The sequence below is a fragment of the Zingiber officinale genome, chromosome 9B (genome assembly GCF_018446385.1).
Source record: "Zingiber officinale cultivar Zhangliang chromosome 9B, Zo_v1.1, whole genome shotgun sequence".
NCBI lineage: Eukaryota > Viridiplantae > Streptophyta > Magnoliopsida > Zingiberales > Zingiberaceae > Zingiber > Zingiber officinale.
In genome coordinates this window covers 2,007,381-2,034,258 of record NC_056003.1, presented here as the reverse complement: position 1 = coordinate 2,034,258, position 26,878 = coordinate 2,007,381, and the positions used below count along the sequence as shown (strand labels likewise).

At 38.5% G+C, this 26,878-nt stretch overlaps 1 protein-coding gene across 1 annotated transcript; it reads right to left on the bottom strand.

Annotated features, from left to right (window-relative positions):
* Window positions 1-18,869: 18,869 nt before the first annotated feature.
* Window positions 18,870-19,999, bottom strand: LOC122025765. Its single transcript, XM_042584639.1, has one exon. The coding sequence runs from the start codon at window positions 19,917-19,919 to the stop codon at window positions 19,050-19,052; it is 870 nt and encodes a 289-aa protein (XP_042440573.1). The 5' UTR covers window positions 19,920-19,999; the 3' UTR covers window positions 18,870-19,049.
* Window positions 20,000-26,878: the final 6,879 nt, after the last annotated feature.

The window sequence follows — 26,878 nt, the reverse complement described above, 5'->3', positions numbered from 1 at the left end:
TACACACCCACGCGTGAGAGTCTCTCCCTATACATATGTTTACAACATCAATGCATGTGTTATAATTTAAACCAACAATAAAGCCAAGAAACTTTTAATGTGGAACTAAAAACCCATACATAATAGAGTCTCCTCGTCTCCGCCTCTTTATTCCATTCACATTTCCAATAATCCTGTCACGCCCCAGGTAGTCCCCGCCAGAAGAAATTTCAGCAGCATCCCCCTTGTACAGGTGACAATCTGAGACTTATATACATAGCCCTCAGGGCTGACACTCATCAGCCAACACGGCTGGTATATATATCAAACAAAAATAAAATCATTCATGCAGTTATAATTAAACAGCCTCCGGCTGTCAACACAAAACAAAAGAAAATGAAAGTATCATCTAAACTTACCTCTTCTGCCCGTCCGGTAGGACGTAGCAAAACATACCAAATACAATCCACCAAGCAAACAAAACCCAACCAGTACATTACTTAAAGACAAGCCACACAAAATCCAGAGTATCAAAATCAGAACAAGTCTGAAATATAACTTTAAACAAATAAACAAAAACCAAAAGACCAAAGCGAAAATCCTTGTAGCAAGGGGACTAACAGCTGGAAGCTCCTGACGGCTTCAACCTGAAATAATTGTTAGGATGTATACTTGTAACGACCCGCCTTCTACTAACTAAGCTGTAAAGCCGATCGTCACATTATGCTGTGCTAACTATTCCCTGACCATCACTAAATCTAGATGCGGAAGCTGTACTAATTAAAACTTTGCTAATCTATTATCATTTCTTGATTCTATATGTGCTAAGGGATGTAATCTAAACTATTCATAACATGTTTTACATCCCCCCCCATGGTCAAGGAACTGGGCTGAGGATTTCTAGTTATTATCAGGCCTCCCAATCAATCCATTGATCGATTGGAATGGTCGGATCGATCCAGTGATCAATCCAGCATGCTACTGTATGCGGAACTTGGGTTGGATCGATCCAGTGATCGATCCAGCACGCTACTGTGCTCCGGGCAATATTCTGGATCGATCGGCTGATCGATCCAGACTGGCCAATCGATCCAGTGATCGATCCCAGGGTTTTCTGTTCGCGACAGAAGGCATCCGGATCGATCGGCTGATCGATCCAGGAGCTTACTGTTCGCGGTGCGAACTTCTCGATCGATCGGTTGATCGATTGAGAAGCCCCAATCGATCGGCCGATCGATTGGGGTTTCTGATTTCACACCAGAAGCCTGATTTCAGCACTGTTTCGTGCCTAAATCACTCATATCAATTCCAAACTAAATGAAATGCCTCCTAACATCAATTATCTAGCATTCTACACATGTCATGGTGCATAATCCACTAATTCATAACATTTAAGCAACCTGAACGGCAAAACTAAAATAACAAAGTTCTAATAGTTAAACTTGCTAAAATCCCTAAGATCTTTGTTCCAAGCTCCATCCACACACATCTTCATCGTTGCATTGACCTCCAGCCTCCACTAGTCTATTTTTCCTTTACCTTTATCTGCAGTATAAGGAAAAAGTATCTGTAAGCTTGAGAGCTTAGTAAGAAACCATCTACCTCACAAAAACATGCATACGATGCTATTTATGCTTTGAAAACATGCTATTTGAAAAGAACATACTGAATATGCTAAACATGGCATGACATACAACACATGAAAATCAAAACTGATCATGGCAATAAATGCTAATCATAATCTATCATGTTGTATCAATTGAAACTAAACTGATACAAAAGCTGAGCTAAGCTACTACTAAACTGATACTAAAGCTGTATTGATTCACATAACTATTTTGTGATGTTTGAAAACTATATTCATACATAATAGGTGAAAATACATAATCATGCTGCTGTTTGGGCCCGACAACTGTACTTGCTATGCGCGCATCCCTAACTAAACTCGGGGTTACAAATTCCGAATCTAGTAGGGTTTACTAGGTTAGCTAAACCTAGGGACGACTATGGGAGCCCAACCCAATGGATATCTAATCCAGTACAGTGCCACTGAGAAAGTAAAGTACTAAACATAGCTAATTATTTTTTGTCTTGCTGTTTCTAGGTTATCTGAACCTAGAGCTAGGTTGTCTGAACCTAGAGGGGACTGTGGGAGCCCACCCATCGGACATCTAGTCCCATAAAAGCTATTGCAAGACTACATGAGCTGTAAAATGCTTCTATTGCATTTATCTAGGCTATTAAATGCCTAAGGTGGTATTTACCTGAGCTAAGCATTTAATCGAGCACTCAGTGTGCACTAATGCACACCCTGTGTGCCTAGAACTGCATATAATTAAACTAATGCATAAAAATCATACGGAAGCCACTTATACTGCAGGTGAGGGGTTTCTTACCTCCTGTGCTAGATTTCTTACTAATCTAATCGCTAGGTTCTCCGGAGAAGAGATCTCTTCGACGATCTTCTCGCGTCTATGCGTTCCTCTCGCGGAAGGAAGCGTCCTCGTGTCGGAGTCATCGCCGGAAGGTGCTCTTAGCCTAGGGAACGGAACCCTAGCCTTTGCTTGTGGTTGGCGCCGAGAGAAGAAGAGGAAGGGAGAGGGGTCGGCGGAATTAGGTTGAGGGGAAGAAAAGTTACGTTAAAAATTATCTCCCCACTAATTAATTCCTTATTTATGTTAAGTGGGTAATTCACCCAACTCAAATATAAATCTAATTGATTCCCTTTCCTTTCAGCACACCCCTGCTGGGGCCACATGGTTTACTAAAGCTATCTATAAGTCATAGGGTTCGCTAGGTCTCGGGTTCAATTCCTGCGTAGGTTATTTTCGTTTTCTATTTATTTTTGCTACTTCTGCTACTCTAAAAATTTTGTAAAAATATCCTAAAATTCCAGAAAAATACTAGGATATTTCTAATAATTATTTTTGAGAATTTTCGGGCGTTACAATACTAAAAGTCTAGCTTTTTGTATGAACATTTATTGAATGAACATTTATTTTGTAGTAAAAATCACATTAGTCGAATGTCTGCATTTAGTTAAATACAGTTGCCCATTTAATTTATATTGTAGATAACATGGTGTGTGGTGTCACACAGAATATTATGTTATCAGTGTTGGGGTTGTAAGGTTGCAAACATAGTCCCATATTGGAAACACATGGGAAAGATCATGGGTTTATAATAGAAAAGATATCTCCATTGGCAATGAGGCCTTTTGGGTAGAGCCCAAAAGCAAAACCATGAGGGCTTAGGCCCAAAGTGGACAATATCATGTCATTGTGGAGATATCTAAATTCTTTTCGATCCTACAATTGGTATCAGAGCCCGGACTGCCAGAAGGTTTAACTGCCGACTGTACACAAGAGCTATGGTCTGATTGAGTCATGTGGGTACAATATTGACCTCGAACAAAGAAAGTGGAGGCTCCTATGTTCGGATCAAGAGGACCAGACACCAGGCAGGAAGTCCTAGTAGGTCGGGTAGACCGAGGGGCAGGAAGTCCTAGTAGGTCGGGTAGACCGAGGGGCAAGAAGTCCTAGTAGGTCGAGTAGACCGAGGGGCAGGAAGACCTGGTGGGTCGAGGATCGGACGTGGGAAGCCCATGGTCCTTTGTTTGAGGGGGGGATTGTTGGGGTTGTAAGGTTGCAAACATAGTCCCATATTGGAAACACATGGGAAAGATCATGGGTTTATAATAGAAAAGATATCTCCATTGGCAATGAGGCCTTTTGGGTAGAGCCCAAAAGCAAAACCATGAGGGCTTAGGCCCAAAGTGGACAATATCATGTCATTGTGGAGATATCTAAATTCTTTTCGATCCTACAATCAGTTCTTTATAAATTATAAATAGTAGCTCACAACCAAGATGGATTGGGACAAACCATTGGAATGGTGTTGGTTGCTACTCGGAAAACCTAGGGGTTCCACTGTACAAAAATTTTGTACAAAGGTCTGAACCTTTTCCTAGCTACCATGTGTTCTTTTAAATTAAATTTTGGATCGCCTGCGGAACTTAACACGTTTGATCCAAAACTTAATCTATTTATTCTTTTAGGTTTTGACTTGGATCTCCTGCGAAACTTAACACGTTTGATCCAAATCACCTAAGTTATTAATTCCATTAAATATTAATTTCCAAAATTGGTTCCCAGTACTGACGTGGCGAGGCACATGGCCTTCTTGGATATGGGAGCAATCACCACCGACTAGACAAAACCTTTTAAGGAAAGCTAATATTTAATTTCCTAAAATAACTTTAGGTCAACCGAAAAGAACAATCAAATCACAAGGAAAAGAAAAATAAAAGAACACTATATCGAAAACAAATTCGAAACACTAAAATCGTATGACTCTTGTATTTAGTATTATTTCCAAAAATAACTAGTATGATGCGGAAAGAAAAATTACTAGTTATACCTTTTAGAAAGACCTCTTGATCTTCTACCATATTCCTCTTCTAACCTCGGACGTTGTGTGGGCAACGATCTTCCGAGATGAGAACCACCTAGGCACCTTCTTTCTTCTTCCTTCAAGTTTCGGCCAAGCACAAGAACTTCCAAAGGATGAAAAAATTTTCCACCAACCAAGCTCCAAGGGATGCATGCTTTCTCTCCTTCTTCTCCTTCCTTGATCCGGCCACATCCTCCAAGCTCCAAGAGATGATAGATTTCGGCCACAACAAGAGGAGAGAAGAGAAAGGGAAGGGCCGACCACCACACCAAGGAAAAGAGGGAGAAAAATAGAATAGAGTCCTTCACCTTGAAGCCTCCTCTACCCCCTCTTTTATAATCCTTGGTCTTGGCAAATAAGGAAAATTTAATAAAAACTTCCTTAATTCTTTTGCCATTGAAAAGGAAAATTTATTTAATTAAAATAATTTTGTCTTTTCAAATTACAATGGCCGGCCACAACAAATAAAATCTCCAATCAAATAAAATTTTAAACACCAATTAAAACTTCCTTATTTGCTTCCGGAAATTTATAAAAATTTCTCTAATAATTTTTATCCCTTCATGATTGGTTTATAAAAAGGAAATTTAATAAATTAAAATCTTTCTTTTAAACATGTGGATAAAAAGAAAGTTATCTCTATAAATTAAAATCTCTTTTAATCTACAAATAAGGAAAGATATCAAATCTTTTCTTAATCTTTTGTAGAAGAGAATATTTATTTTTAAACTCTCTTTTAAATCATGAACATAATTAAAAAGGAAAGTTTTCTTAAAATTTAAAATCCTCCTTTAATCAACAAATAAGGAAAGATTTCAAATTTTAAACTCTCTTTTAAACATGTAGATGATTTACAAATAAGGAAAGTTTTTACCAAAAATTAAAACCATCCTTTTAAACTACAAATAAGGAAAGAGATTAATCTCTTCTCTTAATCTTTTGTAGAAAGTTATAAAAGAATTTTTTTTTTATTTTTAAACTCTCTTTTAAATCATGTTATCCACATAAGAAAAATTTTAAAAAATAAAAATCCTTTTATTTTAATTTTGGCCGGCCACACCAAGCTTGAACCTAAGCTAAGGCCGGCCACCTTGAAGCACCCATGAACCAAACTTTGGCCGGCCCTAGCTTGGTCTCCAAGCTAGCTTGGCGGGCCCCTATGGGATGGGTAAGAAGGTGGGTATAGGTGGGTATAGTACTCTATAATTAAGAGGCTACGATAGGGACCGAGAGGAGGAATTGGTTTTAATCTCGCGATAAAATTAAGCATCCCGTGTTCGCCCCGAACACACAACTTAATTTTATCAATAATAATTCATTCCACTAGAGAACTATTATTGAACTACCGCACCAATCCCAAATTATATTTTGGGCTCCTTCTTATTATGAGTGTGTTAATCTCCCTGTGTTTAAGATAACAAATGTCCACTAATTAAGTAAGTTACTGACAACTCACTTAATTAATATCTAGCTCCAAGAGTAGTACCACTCAACTTCATCGTCATGTCGGACTAAGTCCACCTGCAGGGTTTAACATGACAATCCTTATGAGCTCCTCTTGGGGACATTCTCAACCTAGATCACTAGGACACATTTTCCTTCTATAATCAACAACACACACTATAAGTGATATCATTTCCTAACTTATCAGGCTTATTAATTTATCGAACTAAATCTCACCCATTGATAAATTAAAGAAATAAATAGCAAATATATGTGCTTGTTATTATATTAAGATTAAGAGCACACACTTCCATAATACTGAGGTCTTTGTTCTTTTATAAAGTCAGTATAAAAGGAACGACCTCAAATGGTCCTACTCAATACACTCTAAGTGTACTAGTGTAATTATATAGTTAAGATAAAATAATACCTAATTACACTACGACCTTCCAATGGTTTGTTCCTTTCCATCTTGGTCGTGAGCTACTGTTTATAATTTATAAGGAACCGATAACATGATCTTCTGTGTGTGACACCACACACCATGTTATCTACAATATAAATTAATTGAGCAACTACATTTATCATAAATGTAGACATTTGACCAATGTGATTCTTATTTGTAGATAAATATTTATACCAAAAGCTAGGCTTTTAGTATACATCCTAACAATCTCCCATTTATACTAAAAGACAAAGCTGCTATATCTGCTGCCATACATCTGATTCCTAACCCTTCAACATGCCCATCAAAAGCACTTGCCTTAAGGACCTTAGTGAAAGGATCTATAGGTCATCACCTGATGCAATCTAGGTGGCAACAACTTCTCCACGTTTATACGATTTCTCGTATTGGGTGGTACTTGCGCTCTATTGTGTTTACTTGCCTTATAGACTTATGGCTTCTTCGAGTTTGTTACTACACCAACATTATTACAATAAATTGTAATAATCTTTGGACAAACCAGAAATCATATCTAAGTCTATCTGTTTATAATTTATAAGGAACCGATAACATGATCTTCTGTGTGTGACACCACACACCATGTTATCTATAATATAAATTAATTGAGAAACTACATTTATCATAAATGTAGACATTTGACCAATGTGATTCTTATTTCTAGATAAATGTTTATACCAAAAGTTAGACTTTTAGTATACATCCTAACAAATGGTTGTAGTGTAATTTGGTATTAGTTTATCTTGACTATAAAATTAAACTAGTACACTATATGTATATTGAGTAGGACCATTTGAGGTTGTTCCTTTTATAATGACTACATAAAAGAATATAACCTCTATTATTATGGATGCGCGTACTCTTAATCCCGATATAATAACAAGCACATATACTTAGTATTTGTTTCTTTAATTTATCAATGGGTGAGATTTATTCGTTAAATCAATAGACCCGAAAAGTTGGAAAATGATATTATTTATATAGTGTGTTATTGATTATACAATGAAACTGTGTCCTAGTAATATAGGTTGATAATGTCCCCAAGAGGAGCTCATAAGAATTGTTATGTAAACCCTGCAGGTGGACTTAGTCCGACATGACGATAAGGTTGAGTGGTACTACTCTTGGAGCTATATATTAATTAAGTGTGTTGTCAGTAACTCATTTAATTAGTGGACATTCAATATCTTAAACACATGGAGACTAACACACTCATGATAAGAAGGAGCTCATATTGTAATATGGGATTGGTGCGGTAGTGCAATAATAACTCTTTAGTGGAATGAGATATTATTGATGAACTTGAGTTGGGTGTTCGGGGCGAACACGGGAAGCTCAAGCTCATAGGGAAACCAAAATCAATTCCTCCTCTACGTTCCTATTGTAGCCTCTTATATAAAGTCTTATATTCACCCAAAAGCCTAGCTTCTTAAGGCCCAAGTTAGGGTCGGCCAACCCTTGCTTGGAGACCAAGTAAGGGGTCGGCCAAGCTAAGCTTGGAGACCAAGCTAGGGCCAGCCAAGCCTTGCTTGGTGCCCAAGCAAAGGGTCGGCCACACACAAGAAGAAAAGGAAGTTTTTTTTATATATATACTGAGTACATAAAAGAACATAACCTCTGTTATTATGGATATACGTACTATTAATCCTGATATAATAACAAGCACATATACTTAGTATTTGTTTCTTTAATTTATCAATGTGTGAGATTTATTCGTTAAATCAATAGGCCCGATAAATTGAGAACTAATATTATTTATATGATGTGTTGTTGATTATAGAAAGAAACTGTGTCCTAGTTATCTAGGTTGATAATATCCCCAAGAGGAGCTCATAAGGATTGTCATGTAAACCCTGCAGGTGGACTTAGTCCGACATGACGATAAGGTTGAGTGGTACTACTCCTGGAGCTAGATATTAATTAAGTGAGTTGTCAGTAACTCATTTAATTAATGGGCATTCGATATCTTAAACACAGGGAGACTAACACACTCATGATAAGAAGGATCTCATAATGTAATATGAGATTGGTGTGGTAGTTCAATAATAATTCTTTAGTGGTATGAGTTATTATTGATGAACTTGGGTTGGATGTTCGGGACGAACACAAAAGCTCAAGCTCATCGAGAGACCAAAACAAATTCCTCCTCTCTATCCCTGTTATAGCCTCTATAAAGCCTTATATCCACCAAGTCTACTTTTTACCCAAGTAATGGGTCGGACACATCCTTACTTGGTGCAAGGGGTCGGCCAAACATTAGCTTGGAGCCCAAGAAGTGGCTGGACAAAGCATGGCTTCGTGCCCAAGCTAGGGGTCGACCACTAGGATTAAAAGGGGATTTTATTTTTAATTAAAATCTTTCCTTTTATAATTATCTACAAAGGATTAAAAAGAGAGATTTTAATTTTGTTAAAATCTTTCCTTATTTGTAGTGTTTAAAAGAGAGATTTTAATTTTGATAAAACTTTCCCTTTTTGTAACCATGATTTAAAAGAAAAGTTTTAATTTTAATCTTTCCTTTTTTGTAGTCATCTACAATGTTTAAAAGAGAGAGATTAATTTTAAAACATTCCTTTTGTAACCGTCACAATAGGAAACTTAAAAAAAAGAGAAATTTTAATTGTTATTAAAATTTTCTTTTTTGCCATGACCAAGGATTATAAAAGAGAGGTAGATGATGCCTTATGGGGTAACACACAACTTAAGTCTCCTCTTCTATTCCTTGGTGGTCGACTCCTTTTTTTCCCTTTCTCCCTTGAGGTCGGCGGCACCTCTCCTCATCTTTGGTGGTCAGTTGTTTGTTGGAAAAGAAGAAGAAGAAGAAGGCCTCTTCAACTTGTTTTCTTCCTTAGGGCCGGCGACACATCAAGTGGCATCTTCTTGTGGCCGGTTGCTTGGAGAGGAAGAATAAGAGAAAGAAGTTTCCTATTTTGGTTTCCCTTGGTGGCCGAATTTCTTGGAGGAGAAGAAGTTGTTTGGGTGGTTTTCATCTTGGTAGATCGTCGCCCACATGACGTCCAAGAGAATGAGAGGAATACAACAAAAGATCAAGAGGTCTTATGCTACAAAGAAAGATATAACTAATTAATTTTTCCCACTTCAAATTAATTAGTTTGTGTTCTTTGTATGGATCCTGAAATACCAACACAAGAGGCTAGCGATTTCGTGTTTCAGTTTTGTGTTTCGATTTAGTGTTTAGATCTTGTGCTTCTATTGAGATCTTTGTAGTTAAACCTAGGGTTACTGTAAGAAGTTTGAATATCCAATTTCTTTGAAAGGTTTTGTCTAGGAAGTGGTGGATAATAACATATCCAAGAAAGTCGAGTGTCTCGCCATGTTTAATCTGGAATTCATTCCTTGAAATAGATATTTAATCAACTTTTGTAACATGGGATGAACTTGGATTAATAATGTTAAGTATCGTTTGCAATCTAAGTTTTAACTACTGAAAACACATGAGTTGAACTTGAAGTAAAAATGTTAAGTTCTATTTCCAATTCAAGTTTAACTCATGAGGAACACGTAGGTTGTTAGGAAAGTTCTGTGCTTGTGTAAATTTTTGTACAAGAGAAGCAGAACGGAATTCTGAGTAACATCCAACAATAAGAATAATCAACGGGGTGAGTTCAAGAACTTGGTAGATACCAGATAGATATGCATAATAAGATATGACTAGCAGTAATCATCATATGGTACAGTTTTCTGAACAATAGTAGGAAATACAAACTGAAAAGGCTGAAGAAAACTGTACTCACTAGGACCTCCTATTGGAATATAAGGGTCGTCAGACCAGATACGAAATGTCACCTGTATGCAAGTCAAACATATGCAACCCAAACAAATGCAGCATCCAAAATACAGCAATCATTGACAATAAATGTAATCTATGCATATGGTACAAACATGACATGTGTCACCCCTGATGCCAGTCAGTCATCTCACACGCGATGGTGAGACCGAGTGGGTAGGGCTATGACAACTGTGCACTTTGTCATCACTGCTACTGAGTGACCGAGTGGACAAGATACTGTTAGAGTACACCTATCCTCCTACCCCAAACATAGTAGGAGAGCCTAAGCTCTCATCTCCTTGTATCATAGGGGAGGGATCCCTGCCCGCTACACGCTGCAGTCATTACTACCCAGGAGCGAACCAGCGGAGCTCTAACAGAGCAAACTGCACACACCCTGCCTAATGTACCACTAACTCATGTGTGGTTGTGTGTGCAGACCATGTAATTGGCGATGCACCCAACAATAATAGAGTTGACCATCGCGACATGCAATCATGCAAGATGGTACATGACACTAAACATGTTGATACAGATCGTATACCCTCCATATAAAATGCACTAAAAGGAAATAAATCATACGGTTGTCTATGTATCAACAACCTAATTAGACAAATTAGATATGATGAACAACAAGACTACTACATAGTAGACAATGTAAGTCACTATTTCTAGGAACAGTGATACACATGACAACAATCAAAGAAAATATATGTAGGAATGCATAACAGATAGGAATATAGGCAGACAACATGAACTAGATAGTGACATATCAAACAGATGCAAACATAATCATTACCACTAGAAATAAACTATTATGCATATCTAACATGACTATATCAAGAGATAAGTCGGAAGTACCCAGCTCAAAAAGAAGATTGTATCAACCAATCCGTCGTCGTGACATTCGTCTCGAATCAGAGTCCTGCATCAATCAATACATATATTTTATTTAGTTAAATTCCTATGAATTAAACAGCTAAATAAAATACTCAAACCTAATTAGAGACAATCCTAATCGATCATAGATATTAACCCTAACTATTCCACTATTCAATTAGATTAAAATCTATACAAAATCAACCTAAACTTATATAAGTTTAGGTTCATTCCTAACTTTTCCTAGCTTCATTCCTCACTTCAGTCAATTTGCAATTGGTCGAATGCCTTCTTGTATATGCTATTTACCGAGCTCCCTGTATCAATAAAAGTACGATGGACACGACAGCTTTTATACTCAACCGAGTTTCATCCAAGGCCGTGATAAAGACACTATATAGGATATGGACTGAGAGAGATGTCCAGGTGTCTTTTATGAGGATTTGGGGTTGTGAGGCTTACGTTAGACGTCAAGTCTCAAACAAATTGGGACCCAAATCCGACAAGTGCTATTTCATTGGATATCCCAAGGAAACTAAGGGATATTACATCTACATTCCCAGTCAGCACAAGGTAGTTGTGGCAAAGACTGGAGTCTTTCTAGAAAGGAACTTTGTTTCTAGAAAGACTAGTGGGAGTACGTTCGATCTTGAAGAAGTTCAAGATGCGGACCATAGCACTGAAGCCTCGATGGAAGTTGAACTGGAACCACAAAGTGTTGTGAATGATGTTGTTCCACGAGGAGTTGAGGAACAACAACCAGTTCAAGTAGACATACCTCTTCGCAAGTCTGATAGGGTACATCGTCAGCCTGAGAGATACTCATTTCTCTTGTCTGACCATGATGACGTTGTGCTCATAGATGATGAGCCTACCACCTATCAGGAAGCTGTGATGGGACCAGATTCTGAGAAATGGCTAGAGGCCATGAGATCCGAGATGGAATCCATATACATCAACCAAGTATGGACTTTGGTTGATCCACCTGAAGGGGTAAAACCCATTGGGTGTAAGTGGGTCTTTAAGAAAAAGACTGACATGGATGGACTTATCTATAAGGGTCGCTTGGTAGCTAAAGGTTTCAAGCAAATTCATGGTATTGACTATGATGAAACCTTTTCTCCAGTAGCGATGTTTAAGTCCATTCGGATCATGCTTGTTATTGCAGCATACCATGATTATGAGATATGACAGATGGATGTCAAAACCGCGTTTTTGAATGGAAATCTAATCGAGGATGTGTACATGACACAACTTGAGAGTTTTGTAGATCCACAACATACTAGCAGAGTATGCAAGCTGCATAGGTCCATTTATGGACTAAAGCAAGCTTCTCGGAGCTGGAATCTTCTATTCGATGATGCAATCAAACAGTTTGATTTCATCAAGAACAAAGATGAGCCTTGTGTCTACAAGAAGGTTGTAGGGGATATAGTTGTCTTCCTCATATTGTATATGGATGACATACTACTCATTGAGAAAGACATCCCTTTGCTACAGTCTGTCAAGAGTTGGCTAGGGACATGTTTCTCAATGAAGGATTTAGGTGAAACATCCCACATTCTAGGGATACAGATTTATAGAGATAGATCTAAGAGATTGCTTGGCCTAAATCAGAGTACATATATTGACAAGGTACTCCTTCGGTTTGTCATGCAGAACTCCAAGAAGGGATTTCTATCGATGTCACATGGCGTGAGTCTTTCGAAGACTCAAGGTCCCTCTTCTAGAGAGGAGAGAGACCGCATGGATCAGATCCCTTATGCCTCGGCCATAGGATCTATCATGTACGTCATGCTATGTATTCGACCTGATGTCTCGTATGCTTTGAGCATGACGAGCAGATACCAGTCAGATACAGATGAAAGTCACTGGATAGCGGTCAAGAATATTCTTAAGTACTTAAGAAGGACTAAAGAATATTTCTTGATATATGGAGGCAATGATGAGCTAGCTGTAAAGGGTTACAGTGATGCCAGCTTCCAGACCGATCAGGATGATTATCGATCGCAGTCAGGGTTCATATTTTGCATTAATGGTGGTGCTGTGAGCTGGAAGAGTTCGAAGCATGACACAGTCACTGATTCTACGACAGAGGCCGAGTATATTGCTGCATCAGAGGCAGCAAAGGAGAAAGTTTGGATCCGTAAGTTCATCACTGAACTTGGGGTGGTTCCCAGTATCGCTGACACTATTGAGCTCTATTGTGAAAACAATGGAGCTATAGCGCAGGCGAAGGAACCTCGCTCACACCAGCGGACCAAACACATACTACGGCACTTCCATCTCATTCGAGAGATTATCGAGAGAGGAGATGTGAAGATATGCAGAGTACCTACAGAGGCTAACATCGCAGATCCCTTGGCCAAGGCTTTGGCACAGAAGAAGCATGATGGTCACACTAGGTCATTGGGGCTTAGAGCCTATACTGATTGGCACTAGTGCTAGTGGGAGATTGTTAGTTAGAGCCCTAGAGTCAATCATTTGATGATTGTATTATGGATTTATTGTATCATATTCTTATATATAAATAAAGACATTTGTTTTGGTTATTATACTTACTTGTATTGGTGTCAAATAAACTAAGTATAATAGCGTCCTTGAGTAGAAGGTTCTCACCTATATCAATCGGTTAGTTGAACCGATAGTGAGATGATATAGGGAACACTACTCTTAATCATTCCTAGTCGAGTATTAACATTTAGGGACAATGTTAATGCAATAAGACTAGCATGTAGGTCAACTCGATGACTTGATCTCACAAGTCATGGATATAGAGATATCAAGTTGACACATGGGTATGCATTAGAAAATGTATACTGAATGACCCACCATGAGAAAGTATCATGAATTGTTATATGAGTGTCATATACTTTCTCATGTGGTATTAGTATGACTACTAGTCCTTAGACCTGAAATCACCATGGTTCCCTATATAAGGAGTTATGTACTTTGGTTTCGTCAAACGTCACCCGTAACTGGGTGGACTATAAAGGCGATTACTGGGTATGTAACGAATTATGCAGAGGGATGTGAGTGATGTAGATGGGATCTATCCCTCCTATATGACGGGAGCGACATCGATATTCTTGATAGAGTGAGACCACGAAGTGCATGACTATGTCCAAATGAGTCAATATGAGATATTGAGCTCATTTGATTTAGTGAGTCTACTTGGAGTTCAAGATTTAGATTGGTCAGAGGATGACACGGTCTATGCCTCATATTGATCAATCTAGATGTCTAGGATAAAAGGACACTTGTCATATATTGTGAGAAGTCACAATTAGTAGTCACAAGGTGATGTTGGATCTCAACATTCTTGTAACTTGGGTAGTAATGATGTGTTGCTAGATACCGCTCATTACTTATGCTCCTAAATGGGTTTAGGGGCATTGTCAACGTTACAAGAACCTATAGGGTCACACACTAAGGACAATTAGATGGAGATTAGGTTCATATGATGAACAAAGAGGATTAGATTCATGTGATGAATCAAATTGGATTAAGAGTAATCCTAATTAGGCTAATTGAGTTAGATTCAAGTTGATTCATGTATTCAATGAGTCTAATTTAGATTATGACTCATTGAATCAATTTAATTAAATGAATTAGATTCATTATATTAAATTGGCTTGAATTAAATGGTTGGATTAGATCAACCATGAGAGAGATTAAGTCAAGTTTGACTTGACTTGAGAGGAAGAGGAAGAGTCAAGTTTGACTTGACTTTATGCCACATCATTTGTAACTTGGCATTAAGTGGCCAATGATGATGTGCCACATCATCATAGTTAACACATGAGTATGCCACCTAATGGAAGTTACATCTTCTCCTTTGCTTTAATGTGGCCGACCACATTAATGAGAGGAGTTACACTTGATGTGGCCGACCACTCAAAATGAATGGGAATTCATTTTTTTCATTCGTGACTAATTGACATCTTCTTCCTCCTTGAGTTCCTTCTTCTCTCCCTCTCCTCCTACCTTGGCTGAACCCTACTAAGGTGCTAGCACACTTTAGTTTGGTTTTTCTCCCTCTTTGTTCGTGTGGATACGCATAGAGAGTTGTCTATCTTGACAACTTGAGATCCGACACCTTGGACGAGCGGGATTCACGAAAGGCACGCATCAAGGGTAAAACTCTTAACATATAGTTCTAGTGTAGATCTATAGGTTGGTAAACTCGTACTTGTAATTTTGTTTTCGAAAGTTTTTACTTCGCACGGATCCATGGCTGGGGATTTCGGGGTTTCCGCGATGCGAAAAGCAGCTTTCGCGGCCCGTAAAACCCAACAGGAAGGCCGCTCGGAAGTCTCTAAAGCTATGGATCGATCCGTCCGATAATCTTTTGAACTAACGTTGTGTCGATCCGGAGATAGTTGTGAGGAAGACCCGACATTTTACTCCGTCGGTGTACTAATGAAGTGTGACCGCATTATCGAACTTGGCTAAGTGATCGTCCAGGTCGGTTGTTCCATTATACTCGCTGATCACCACTAGGTTGTAATGCTTCGGCAGAGGGTCGTCCAAAATCCATTGCAAGAACTGTTAATTGACCCGCTCGGGCGAGTTGCTTCTTCTCGGCACTTTCCCTTACCGTGCATCCCGGACGGGTGCCTCATCCGAGGAAGATCCCCGATATCTATCCGCTCAGACCTTCTCTTCTGGTGGAGTCCAGATTGGCACTCTATTTGGCACATAGGGAACCTCTCTATAGGTGTCGATTGGCTTCTTATTTCGTTCTCGAGCGGAAACTTGTTCCACTCGATCTCCTTGCTCAACATGGCGACCCGCCGCTGAGGCAGCAGGCTTGTCGGCCTGCATCCGATGTTGCTATTTCACTATCTTTTCTGCTAGGGCTTGTATCAGCATATCAAGTTCTTCTTGCGTCAGCGCCATTATTGTGAATCATCCAGCATCTTCCATCTTCTTGTTCGGATACAGGTGACGTTCCCACAGATGGCGCCAAAATGATCCTATCCGAAATCGAGAAACTGTAAAGCTGGGGATGACGTGGCTCATTGACTGGTAGAAGACCTCGATCCTTTCTCCTAGCTCTCTGCAAAACATAACTAAACTAAGGAAGGGGTCCCAGACATTGCCCCTCCGACGCTCAAATTAAAAAATAGGAGTGGGAAGAGAGAAAGTGGTGCAGAATGATAATAATCTTGTCCTCAAAATATGAAACTTCCCTTTCTTTTATACCTTTCCTTGTGACCCTCCGTCCTCCTCTGTTTAATGGCATTAATTACCTGACAGAGGGCATCTTTGTTTTGACTTCTCTACATTCACTGATGGAGTATTTTCCTTTGCTTTGACTTCATTTAATGACGGAGTGTTCTATTTGATTTCCTTTTCCTCTTTTTGCTCCAGGCCATGCGTTGTGCGGGGCTGGTGTCCCGGTCGGCCCTCTCCGAGCCGAGCGAGCATCTGGTCAGCCTTCTCTGAGGTGACTAGACCTGAGAGAGCGGATGTCCCGGTTATATCAGAGTGGTCTGCGTATATCCGAGCGGCCGATTGGTCAACCTTCACTCAGATTCTACGGGTAAACCTCTCGCCTTGGCGTTGATCGCCTTGACTTTGACCTGTATCATGACAATTGATCCGGGCCACGAGAGTGCCATGTGGGCCTCTCCTTATCGTCGCATCACTAACTTTTTGTTCTAAAATGGTGGAGATTTGAGATTGCACCCTTGATGGTCAACATTTGCAAAAGGATAAGTCGTTAAGTAGGAGTGATGATTAGGTGATTTTGGATCAGTTATTTAAAAAATTGTGATCCCAATTCGAATTCAATTTGAAAATTTTAAATCCTAATTTGAATCCAAATAACTCAAATAATCCATCAAATCCGAAAAAATATTTATTATTATCTTTCTATAATTTTTAATTTTATTTCAATATTTCATATTATAATAATTCTCTTATTTATATAAATAAGATATCTTAATTTTTAAAATAAAATTTAATTTAATCCTAAAACATTCATATAAAATTTATAAATACTAAATTTAAGTTAATCCAATCCAACCCTTGATCCAAAACTAAACCCGAAAACCTTGAACTCAGACTTAAAAACCTCAATTTTAACCTGATTTTTTTTTATCGATTAGGATTAAATTGGCAGATATAATTTATTTTTAACGCCTTTCATAGTCAATATTTTCACTTTTGTTATACATTATTTCTACCATTTATTATTTATAAAAAACTGTCTCTAACCATCATGATTACGTTACTTTTGATTTTTTTTATTTTTTATTTTAATAAATAAATATGAAAATGTAGTCACGTGATACGGCATCACTTCACGTTCCGCCACGTGCACAAAATCAGATTTAGTCGTAGTTATCATTATCATGACTGATTAAGTCTACCGCAATTCTCAAACGATGAGTTGGCATCGACATTTTGCTACGTTTTCATTAATCTGTCGATGGCTCATCCGTCTACGACTTTCAGAGTCTCACCCGGTCCACATCCACGGTCTATTTCGGAATCGGATTGCCACTTGTATTTTACGAACCCAAAATTCAACGGGCATCGCAATCGACCCGGTTCGACAGTGGAATTTTGACGTTTTTTCAAGCCTGTGAACCGGTTGTTTGCATGTCAATTTTTGTTGAAATAATGGCTCCGATTCAGCTGTCCGTCGGGATGATAATTTCATATGAATTCGAAGAATAATATGATCTCCGATCCAAATTAAAAAAATAATATATAGGGAAATTTTCTATTTAATTATAATAAATAAATATTCAGATATAAATATTTTTAATATGGATATAAAACGTAAAATTTTACTTATATCCTATTTGATACTCGATATATATGTCTCATTTTTTATTGAAAAAGAAAAAAAACTTTAACTTTTTTTTATATTAAAAGAAAAATTAGTTTGTCCTTTTATCCGATCATTAACACATATTTCATCTTTTTTTTTTACAAGAAATATTCACCCGACCGACCTAACAATTTAGACATTTGTCCACTTCCGACTACCTTCGAACGGTCTCCAGCCTCTCGCTCCGACCCAAACATATAAACAATGAATTCAAAAAAGGATCATAACTAATTACGATCGGATCATAACTAATTACGATCGAATTATAACTATAATTCAATTATAATTACGAATGGTCCATTTTTTTTTTTTTTTTTTTAACCAGGAGACCGGTCTCGTCAATTCTTGGTGAAATAATGGCCGCGATTCAGCTTTCTGCAAATAAATGGGATGTAAGCTGAGTTTTGAATTTCAGATCTTTAATTTATTACTGAAGGATAATATCGGTTATCATTTTGTTATATTAAAATGACCTCTTGTAACATATTTCACCGTAAAATTATTTTAAGTCATCGGGATTATTTCAACTATTAGAGTATTTTTTTTAACCAACTTCGAGTATTTTTTAACAACTCAAAATAGTTTTAGGTTCCTAGACATGTTAGAGCAGTTTTGATCCATTAAACATATGCTAATTTTAATCAAAATTATTATTACAATAATAATAAAATAAACTTTTAATCAATTTAAAATAATTTTACTCTACTTAAAATGTTTTTAACACAAATTTAAGAATTATAAATGCATTAATAATAATTTTAATATTATTATAACACTTTTGATCAAAGTTTATATTTTTTAATATTTGATATCTTTGTGACTTAAATAACAAAACGTCATTTCTATTGTTTAATCGAACTAAATAAACTAGTAAGGGGATTTTTTTTTAAAGAAAAACTAATAATAAACAAAAACTTGCATGCGAGCGCACAATAATGATATCAGCACATGCAAAGCATGACGCCACTCCACGCGTTGTCGCGTTTCGAGTGTTGCTGTTCGTGTTTCGGAGGAAAAATCGAAAATAAGTTTAGAATAATTCATTATAATTTAGTAACCAACAATATGAGCCGATAAATTAAGATTAAGGAAGTCGAACTAAATTCTGTTACATTACCAGCAACGTTAATAGTATAATCGTAATAATTGTATAAACTAATCGGAGATAAAACGGTAGCGATTGAGAAATTAGTACTTCACCCGTGCCACATCGGCGAGCGTCCGTGCCCCGCCGTCTTCGCCGCCTGCTTTCGCTGCCGGAACACCTTCATCGGGCTGGGAAAGTGCCACCTCCGCCCCGATTTCCTCTTCGCCTCCTCTTCTCGCACGCCCCCTCCGCTCATCGACGAACGCCCCGCAGCCACCGTCCTGGATCGGAACAGCCCTAGCGGCGGAATGACCTTCTTGCCCTCCCCCGCCGACCTCGAGAATGGCCAGAAGAAGGCCCAGCCCCTTCTCCCGCCCCTTTCCGTCGAGGAAGGCGACGGATCGTCGCACGCGGCAGGAGCGGCGGCCACCGATCGCGACCGAACGAGAGGGATCCCGACCGAACGCGACCGCCGGAAGGCCGGCTCGCTGGCGATGAGCCGGGAGACGGTCCCTACCGGTCCTAAACCGGCTTCATCGCCGGAAATCCATCGGCATGATCTGGGGGATCCGGAAGAGGAGGAGCGGGAGGAGGAAGGCGAGGCGAAGCAGCTGCAGGGGCGGAGGCCCGCACAGTTGGGACAGAGGCGGAGAAGGCGATCGCGGAGGCAAGATGCGCAGACTCCTCCGGGAGACTGCATCGGGTGTTTCCAGCACCTCCACCCGGTCTCCTCCTCCACCACCACCACCGCCTTCTCCTTCATATCGACCTCCTCCGCTGCCTTCCCCTTCTCAGCCGGTGCGATCTTTAACGCCTCCATCCCAACATCCTCATCTTCCCTCCACCATGGAAAAGCCACAGCCGGAACAGATCCCCCACCGCCTCTCATCCTTCCTCCGATCCACTGCCAGATCCAGTTCCTCACTCCGTCACTCGACGGCTTTGTTTCTGGTAAGCGCGCAGTTGGACCAGTATTCATAAACGGCGTAGGTGGACTATTTACATAAACACCATATTCATTACTACTATTCACAGTTATGCCACCGTCTTCATCAGCCGTCCATCAACTGGCGCAGGTTGCAGGGTCGTGCAGAACTCCCGTCACTCCGCGTTCTTAGGACCCGACTGGAGGGCCCGATCCCGGGATGGCCCACCCAATGGACGGTACAGATTCAATAACATGACGAGTACGAGAGCGTACGAGACGCGGAGGTTGTTGGCGTACGTTGCTGTCCACGTATTGCTCGCCAATTGTCTACCGCACATCATCGACGAGTCCAGATTCTGGTTAAAAAATAGCGATTAGGAAATGGATCCTTAGAATTATAGTCGGATTATAATCATAATTTGATTATAGACAGACGACCCCATAAGGACGCAACTTGCTAACCCTTGTCAATGCGTTGAATCGATGAACCGAATCTGCAGTAGTGGTTGGAGAAATTATGCCGGGCCACTATTATAAAGCTGATCATCGATAATATAATCTAAACACAAGAGTTACAAGCTTCACCTTTCTTTCTCAAATAATAAATTAAATATTTCTATGCACTAAAATTTCCAAATTCCACAACTCCTTTTAAGGTCAACGTAATTATCCGCGAATTAATATAATGCAAAGTTGATCTGCAAATGTGATCTAGTCCAAGACGTACAACTTGAACCAGTAAAAGAAAAGGCACCGAGCGTGTTCCTTAATGAACCCCATTTATTGCCTTTTGACCAGTATTAAAACCTCATTTAGATTAAGTGTAATCAATTTGCAGAACCTCTTTTGACTAGCTAAAAATGTCTAATCCATTTTAAACAATTGTATAACTAAATTGACAGATATTATTATTATTTATTGAACGAATTAATTAATTATGTCGTTAGTTGCTGGCCAAATCTTTGCATCATGTTCTATTATTAACTGTCTTGAGGATTATTTAACAACTTTTTATTAAACAAATGACACCATATGTCAGAATAATTACACGTTTTGGGCATCAAATGTGTTGGCGCACGTGGATGTCATGTGACGCGATTGGGAATGGGAAGCAGTGAGCCAGCAACGTAATTGCCATCAATTCAGTATGCCTTTAAAAACATGTTTATTTTTTTATTAAAAAAAAGGTAAAATCTTTTCAGTAATATAGGAGAGTTTTTTTAAAAATATTTTATAAAATCTTATTGCCTTTATTTCAGTACGTAAAACGACAAGACGATGCCCTTTTTTTCCACGATCCAAAGTAAATACGAAATCTTCAAAGCGACGAGTCGATATGACAGGGAGTTGACAATTGACATAAAGGACGTCTCAAGAATATTAATATTGCGTGAATAAATATTTGGAAAAAAAGAATAAGTACGTTCGATTGAAAAGTAATCAAAATAATTGCAACTGATAAATTTATTTTCCGTTCTAAAATTAAAATAAAATAAAATCTCTCCCAATCAGCTGCCGCAGTCGGTTTCATCGGCTTCTTGGCTCGATGGAGGAGCCGGCGGAAAACGTCAAAGAGGAAGGCCGTCCAAGTGCAGTCGCTCGCCTGGCAGGTGGAGCTTGAGTGTGGCGAGATAGCTCTCGGCGAGGCAAAAAAATGCCTATGATCAGGCATAGATCCAAAGATTTTAAATTTGGAAATCTGCATACTATGTGACGAGTATCATGAGATTAAATATACACATTTATTTTTTGAGCCAGAGCGGATTCTAAGAAAATAATCGAATGACTTCCGCTTACAAGGTGGACAACTTCTAAATTTCATCATTAGGGTTATAAAGAAGTCGAGTCTAAGCTTTGAGGTGTTCAAGTTTATTTGATAAAGGTAACCTAACTGAGTTCAAAATGAACCTAGCTTTTGAAATTATTATCCAAGTTTATCTTAGTTTATTTTTTATGAGCTAATCTTGATTTAAGTTTGGTTCATTTATATGTTATCGAGCTCTCAATTTAAGCTTAGTTTGAGCTTGATTTGAACTTAGTCCTTTTAAATGATTTCAAGTTTCAATTCAAGTTTGTTTGATTGTTTGAAATTTTTACTTAAACATTCAGCTCGTTCGTACTTTGGATATCCGTATTGTTAATACCTCCAAGGTAGTTTTGATGTGATCAACCAAGTCAGGTTAGATCCTATTGTGGTTTAACCCTTGTGTCTAAGCGTGAAGAAATTTAGGAGCATAGAAAGTCGAGCGAAAGATCCAGCTAGCGAGCACTACAAAAAAAATATAATTTTCTGGGACGAATTTATAAAAAAATATTCGTTGCAAAATTTTTTAGGACGAATTCTACGACGAAAAAATTTTCGTCCCAAACCTCTTGTTGCCAACTTTTGAAAAGAATATTTTTTTGTTGCAAATTTGGCAACGAATTTGGGGACGGAATTGGCGACAAATAATATTTTCGTCCACAAATTCGTCGTCAAATTTGCAACAAAAACTCTATTCTTCGCAATATTGTATACAATTTTTGAACGAATATTTCTTTTGTTGCAAACTTAGCAAGGACGAATTTAGTGACGAATTATTTTTTTGTTGCCAATTCTGTCCCTAATTTGCCAATAAAATTTGGCAACGAATTAGATTTTTGTTGCCAAATTCGTTGCTAATTTTCATCAAACTTTTGCAACGAATATTATTCTTGTTACAAAATTTGCGACGAATTTGGCAACGAAAATACTAATTTAATTTGCAATAGATTAATTTTCGTTCCATATTTCGTCCTAAATTATGGGATGAATCTGTGTATTCGTCCCAGAATCTGAGATGAATTTGTTGATTCGTCCCAGAATCTGGGAAGAATTTGTTGATTCGTCCGAGAATCTAGGACGAATCTGTGTATTCGTCCCATATTCTGTGACTAAATTCGGAACAAAAATGATTTTATCGTGAAATTATCGATGTACAGTGTTTACGATAAGTTGGCGACAAATTATTTTCGTTACCAAATTCGTCCATATACTAAAAAAAATTTCCAGAAACAATTTATTTCTACAATTCAATCAATACAGAAAAAAATTAGTATTATCATACAACAAATTGGAATAACACATTATATACATTCAACACATCCTAATTAATATTATCACATCCTATTTCACATACATCTATTAATAATTGAAATCTCAACAAGTTATACAAGATTTTTCTTCTTAAAGCTACTCCAAAATATTATACAAGTTCCATACTCCAAAAGTTATACAAGTCCAAAAATCCAAGTAGTTAAACAAGGATTTAAATTTTTTAAAAAAACTAAGATATAACTTATCTTCTTTGTCTGCAAAAGCTTTCGTCCCTATCAAATCTTCTTTTCTTACATAAAAACAAACAAATAAATCAGATCTTTGTAATTGTTTGTTTGCTTTAGCCAAAATGGTTAATCTTGAGATTTTCGATCCACCGCTAGCTAGTTTATCTAGAGAGCATGTATTCCTCCTTGCTCCACCTCTTTTTAGTCCCTAGTATAACGAAGCAAACTGATTCTATCAAATTTAGGGTTAGAAATATGAAAGAAGTGTTCATCAATTCATATTGAAGCTCCAAATTAAAAAAGAATGATGTCTATTCTAAGAAAAGTCTAAGCTTGTTTTTAAATCTAATCAATCATATAATATCAGTTTAATTTGTTCATGTTTTTTAAAAGTGAAGCAATGTATTACATTTCAAACACCTGCACAATATCAACATGCATCATATTCTACTATATTTTCTTGGCTGCGATTGATATAAGTTCAAAAATTCAACACTAATATCTTATCTTATTTCCATTCATATGCTTAACTTGACTAGATGTAAAATTTAAAAATTGCCTCAAGTCAGTGATAAACTCATCAGTTAAACCCCGACGAACAAATAAATTTTTATTATACATCCAACTTCTTTCATTCTGCATTTTACCTGTATTTATATATTTAAATACTATTAAAAATTACTACATATAAATCTTACCAATGAAGATAAATTAACAAAGAGCACCTTATCAAAATAAACGAACACACACATATATAAAATATTAATGTATGAAATTTTGAAAGGAATAATGCTAGTACTAGCTAGAATGCCACGGGGAAGATCTACAAAAGTGCTTTATGATACGAGTGTCTCCAACTACACCGAGCTCATGGCAAATTGAGACATGCACAAACAACATTACAAATTTAGTTAATATCTTAACATAATAAATCAAAAATAAAATTAATTTATATAAGAGTTAAAATAAACATCTACAGCCGTGGCCACCGAGGGCAGCCGCGGCCACCGGGGACAGCCACGGACACCAGGGGCAGCTGCGGCCACCGGTCTGTCGTTAGGGCAGCCACAGACATCGGTTTGCCCCCAGGGGCAATCGCGACCACCGGTTTGCCACTAGCAACAGCGGCAGCCAGAGGCCAGGCGCAACGATATTGGCTACGCGCTGACAGGGCCAGCCAGGCGCGGCCACACAAGGCCATGCGCGGTCACGCGCAGCCAGGCTCGACCAGGCGCGACCACGCGAGGCCAGGCGCAGCCACACACGACCAAGCGCGACCACGCGTGACCAGGCGCGGCCACGTGCGACCAAGCGCGGCCACCCGAGGCCACGCGCGACCACCTACAGCCACGCGCGGCCACCCGAGGCCATGCGCGACTAGCCGCGGCCATGTGAGGCCACGAGCTGCATGGCGCGACCATGCGAGGCCATGAGCGGCCAAGCGCGGCCACACGAGGCCATGCACAGCCAGGCCGGTCATGCGCGGCGGCGCGACCAGATGAAGAGGGGAGAGGGATTACCCGCGCCGCCGTTAGAGAAGGCTACTGCCGCTGCCGAGAACAAGATCAAATTGAGAAAAGTGATCTGGATGTGCGAGTGAGGAATTTAGCGTTTTTTTAGAAACAAAAAAATTTCGTCGCCATTTTTGTCCCTAATTTTTGCGACGAATCCAAGATTGTCCCAAATTTAGGGACGAATCTTGGATTCGTCCCAGAATCTGGGACGAATCTAATATCCACCCCCAAATCTGGGATGAATTTTGGATTCGTCCCCAAATCTACGATGAATCCAATATTCGTCCCAGATTTCAAAAATAATATATTTTTATTTATTTTTTTAATTCGGAGATGAATTCCTAGATTCGTCCCAGATTTTACGACGAATTACTGGATTCATCCCAGATTTTAAGACGAATCATGGATTCATCCCAGATTTAGGGACGAATCCAAGATTCATCCCAGATTTCAAAAAATAAAAATAAATAAATAAAAATTAATTGGAGACCCTAAAAATTGACTAAGAGATGTTGAAATTTCATGAAATAAGTTTATATGGATTTCTAATTTTCTCGTGATCTTAAAAATATCCTCATCTATAATTTTCACATAATATATTGAGTGTGGTGATTTGTTACCATGTATTAGGTCATATTCGTGTTAAAAAAATTACCACACTCAATATATTAGGTCAAAATTCAGGATTATGATATTTTTATGATTAGGAGAAAAATACAAATGCATAGAAACTTATTTCATAAAATTCTAAGATCTTTAGGTCCATATTTAGGGCTTCCGAATGATTTTTTTTTTAAACCTGAGATGAATCATGGATTCGTCCAATATTTTAAAAAATAAAAATAATAAAAGGAAATTTAATCGGAGGCACTAAATATAGACGTAGAGATGTCGGAATTTCATGAAACAAGTTTCTATGGGTTCCTAATTTTGTACCAATCATAAATATGTCCTCATCCATAATTTTAACTTAATATATTTAGTGTGGTAATTTTTTAACCTAAATTATATCAAATTCGGGTTAAAAATCACCACACTCAAAATATTAGGTCACAATTATGGATGAGAACATTTTTACGATCAAGAGAATGATACGAACGCATAGAAACTTGTATCATGAAATTCTGAAGTCTCTAGGTCTATATTTAAGACTTTCGATTATATTTTATTTTTTTTAAAAAAAAAAATTCGATTCTGGGATGAATCCAGAATTTGTCACAGAATTGGGGGCGAATCCATGTATTCATCCCTTATATATTTTTTTTAATATTTTTTAAAAAATTTCAATCTAAATGAATTCTGGATTCGTTCCAGAATCTGGGACGAATCCAGAATTCGTCCCAGAATCTGGGATGAATTTTACGACGAAAATAGTTTTCGTTAGGAGTTTGTGACGAAAATATTTTGTTGCAGATTTCGTTGCTAATTTGGGTCGAATTTTATTTTTGTCGCCAAACTTGTTGCGATTTTGGGACGAAAAATATTTGTCCCAAATTTTCGTCCCTAAATCATTGTTTTTTTTTGTAGTGGAGAAGGACGACACGGGAGAGAGCCAACATGCTCGGTCCGTCCGAGGGACGAGGTGCTGTGGAAGAGTATAATGGCGGACGAGAAGGAGGCACACGATATTTCCGAGGGACCAGAAGCCGTAGCGGAAAGTTGCTCAAGAAGGCCGAAAAATATGTTCGGTGAGCCCTATTTCGGATGGCCGAAATTATCCAAATGAGCCGAACCGGAGCGGAAGACTCGGACCCAAGCGAGCAGAACCAGAGAGGAAGACGAGGCCCAAAAAGTGTTAACTAGAAGTTGACTTTATTGGTTCAGGCGCCCGAACCACCAATTTTATCCAAACGTAATGTGGCGCGTTCCATTACGACTGGGATAAAAATTTATCCCCCTCCAAATACTTAGAACCTTTCCAACCGCTCCGACCAGAGCTATAATTTATAGACCTGGTCCCAACTGCACCACATAAGATGTGTGGCTTGACGAAGGTCGTACACGTGAAACCCCAATAATTATCCAATGCAGTGTATAGTAGGTCCAATTTGCCAACCCCTCATCGTTTGTTGCCATGCCGAATTACGCCTCATCCAAGAATCTTCCCATTCACCGTCCTTGTTTCTTTCCCTCCCACTCCTTTTCTTTTCCCTCCTCCCTCCTCCCTCCTCCCTCCTCGATCTCCCTCCCATC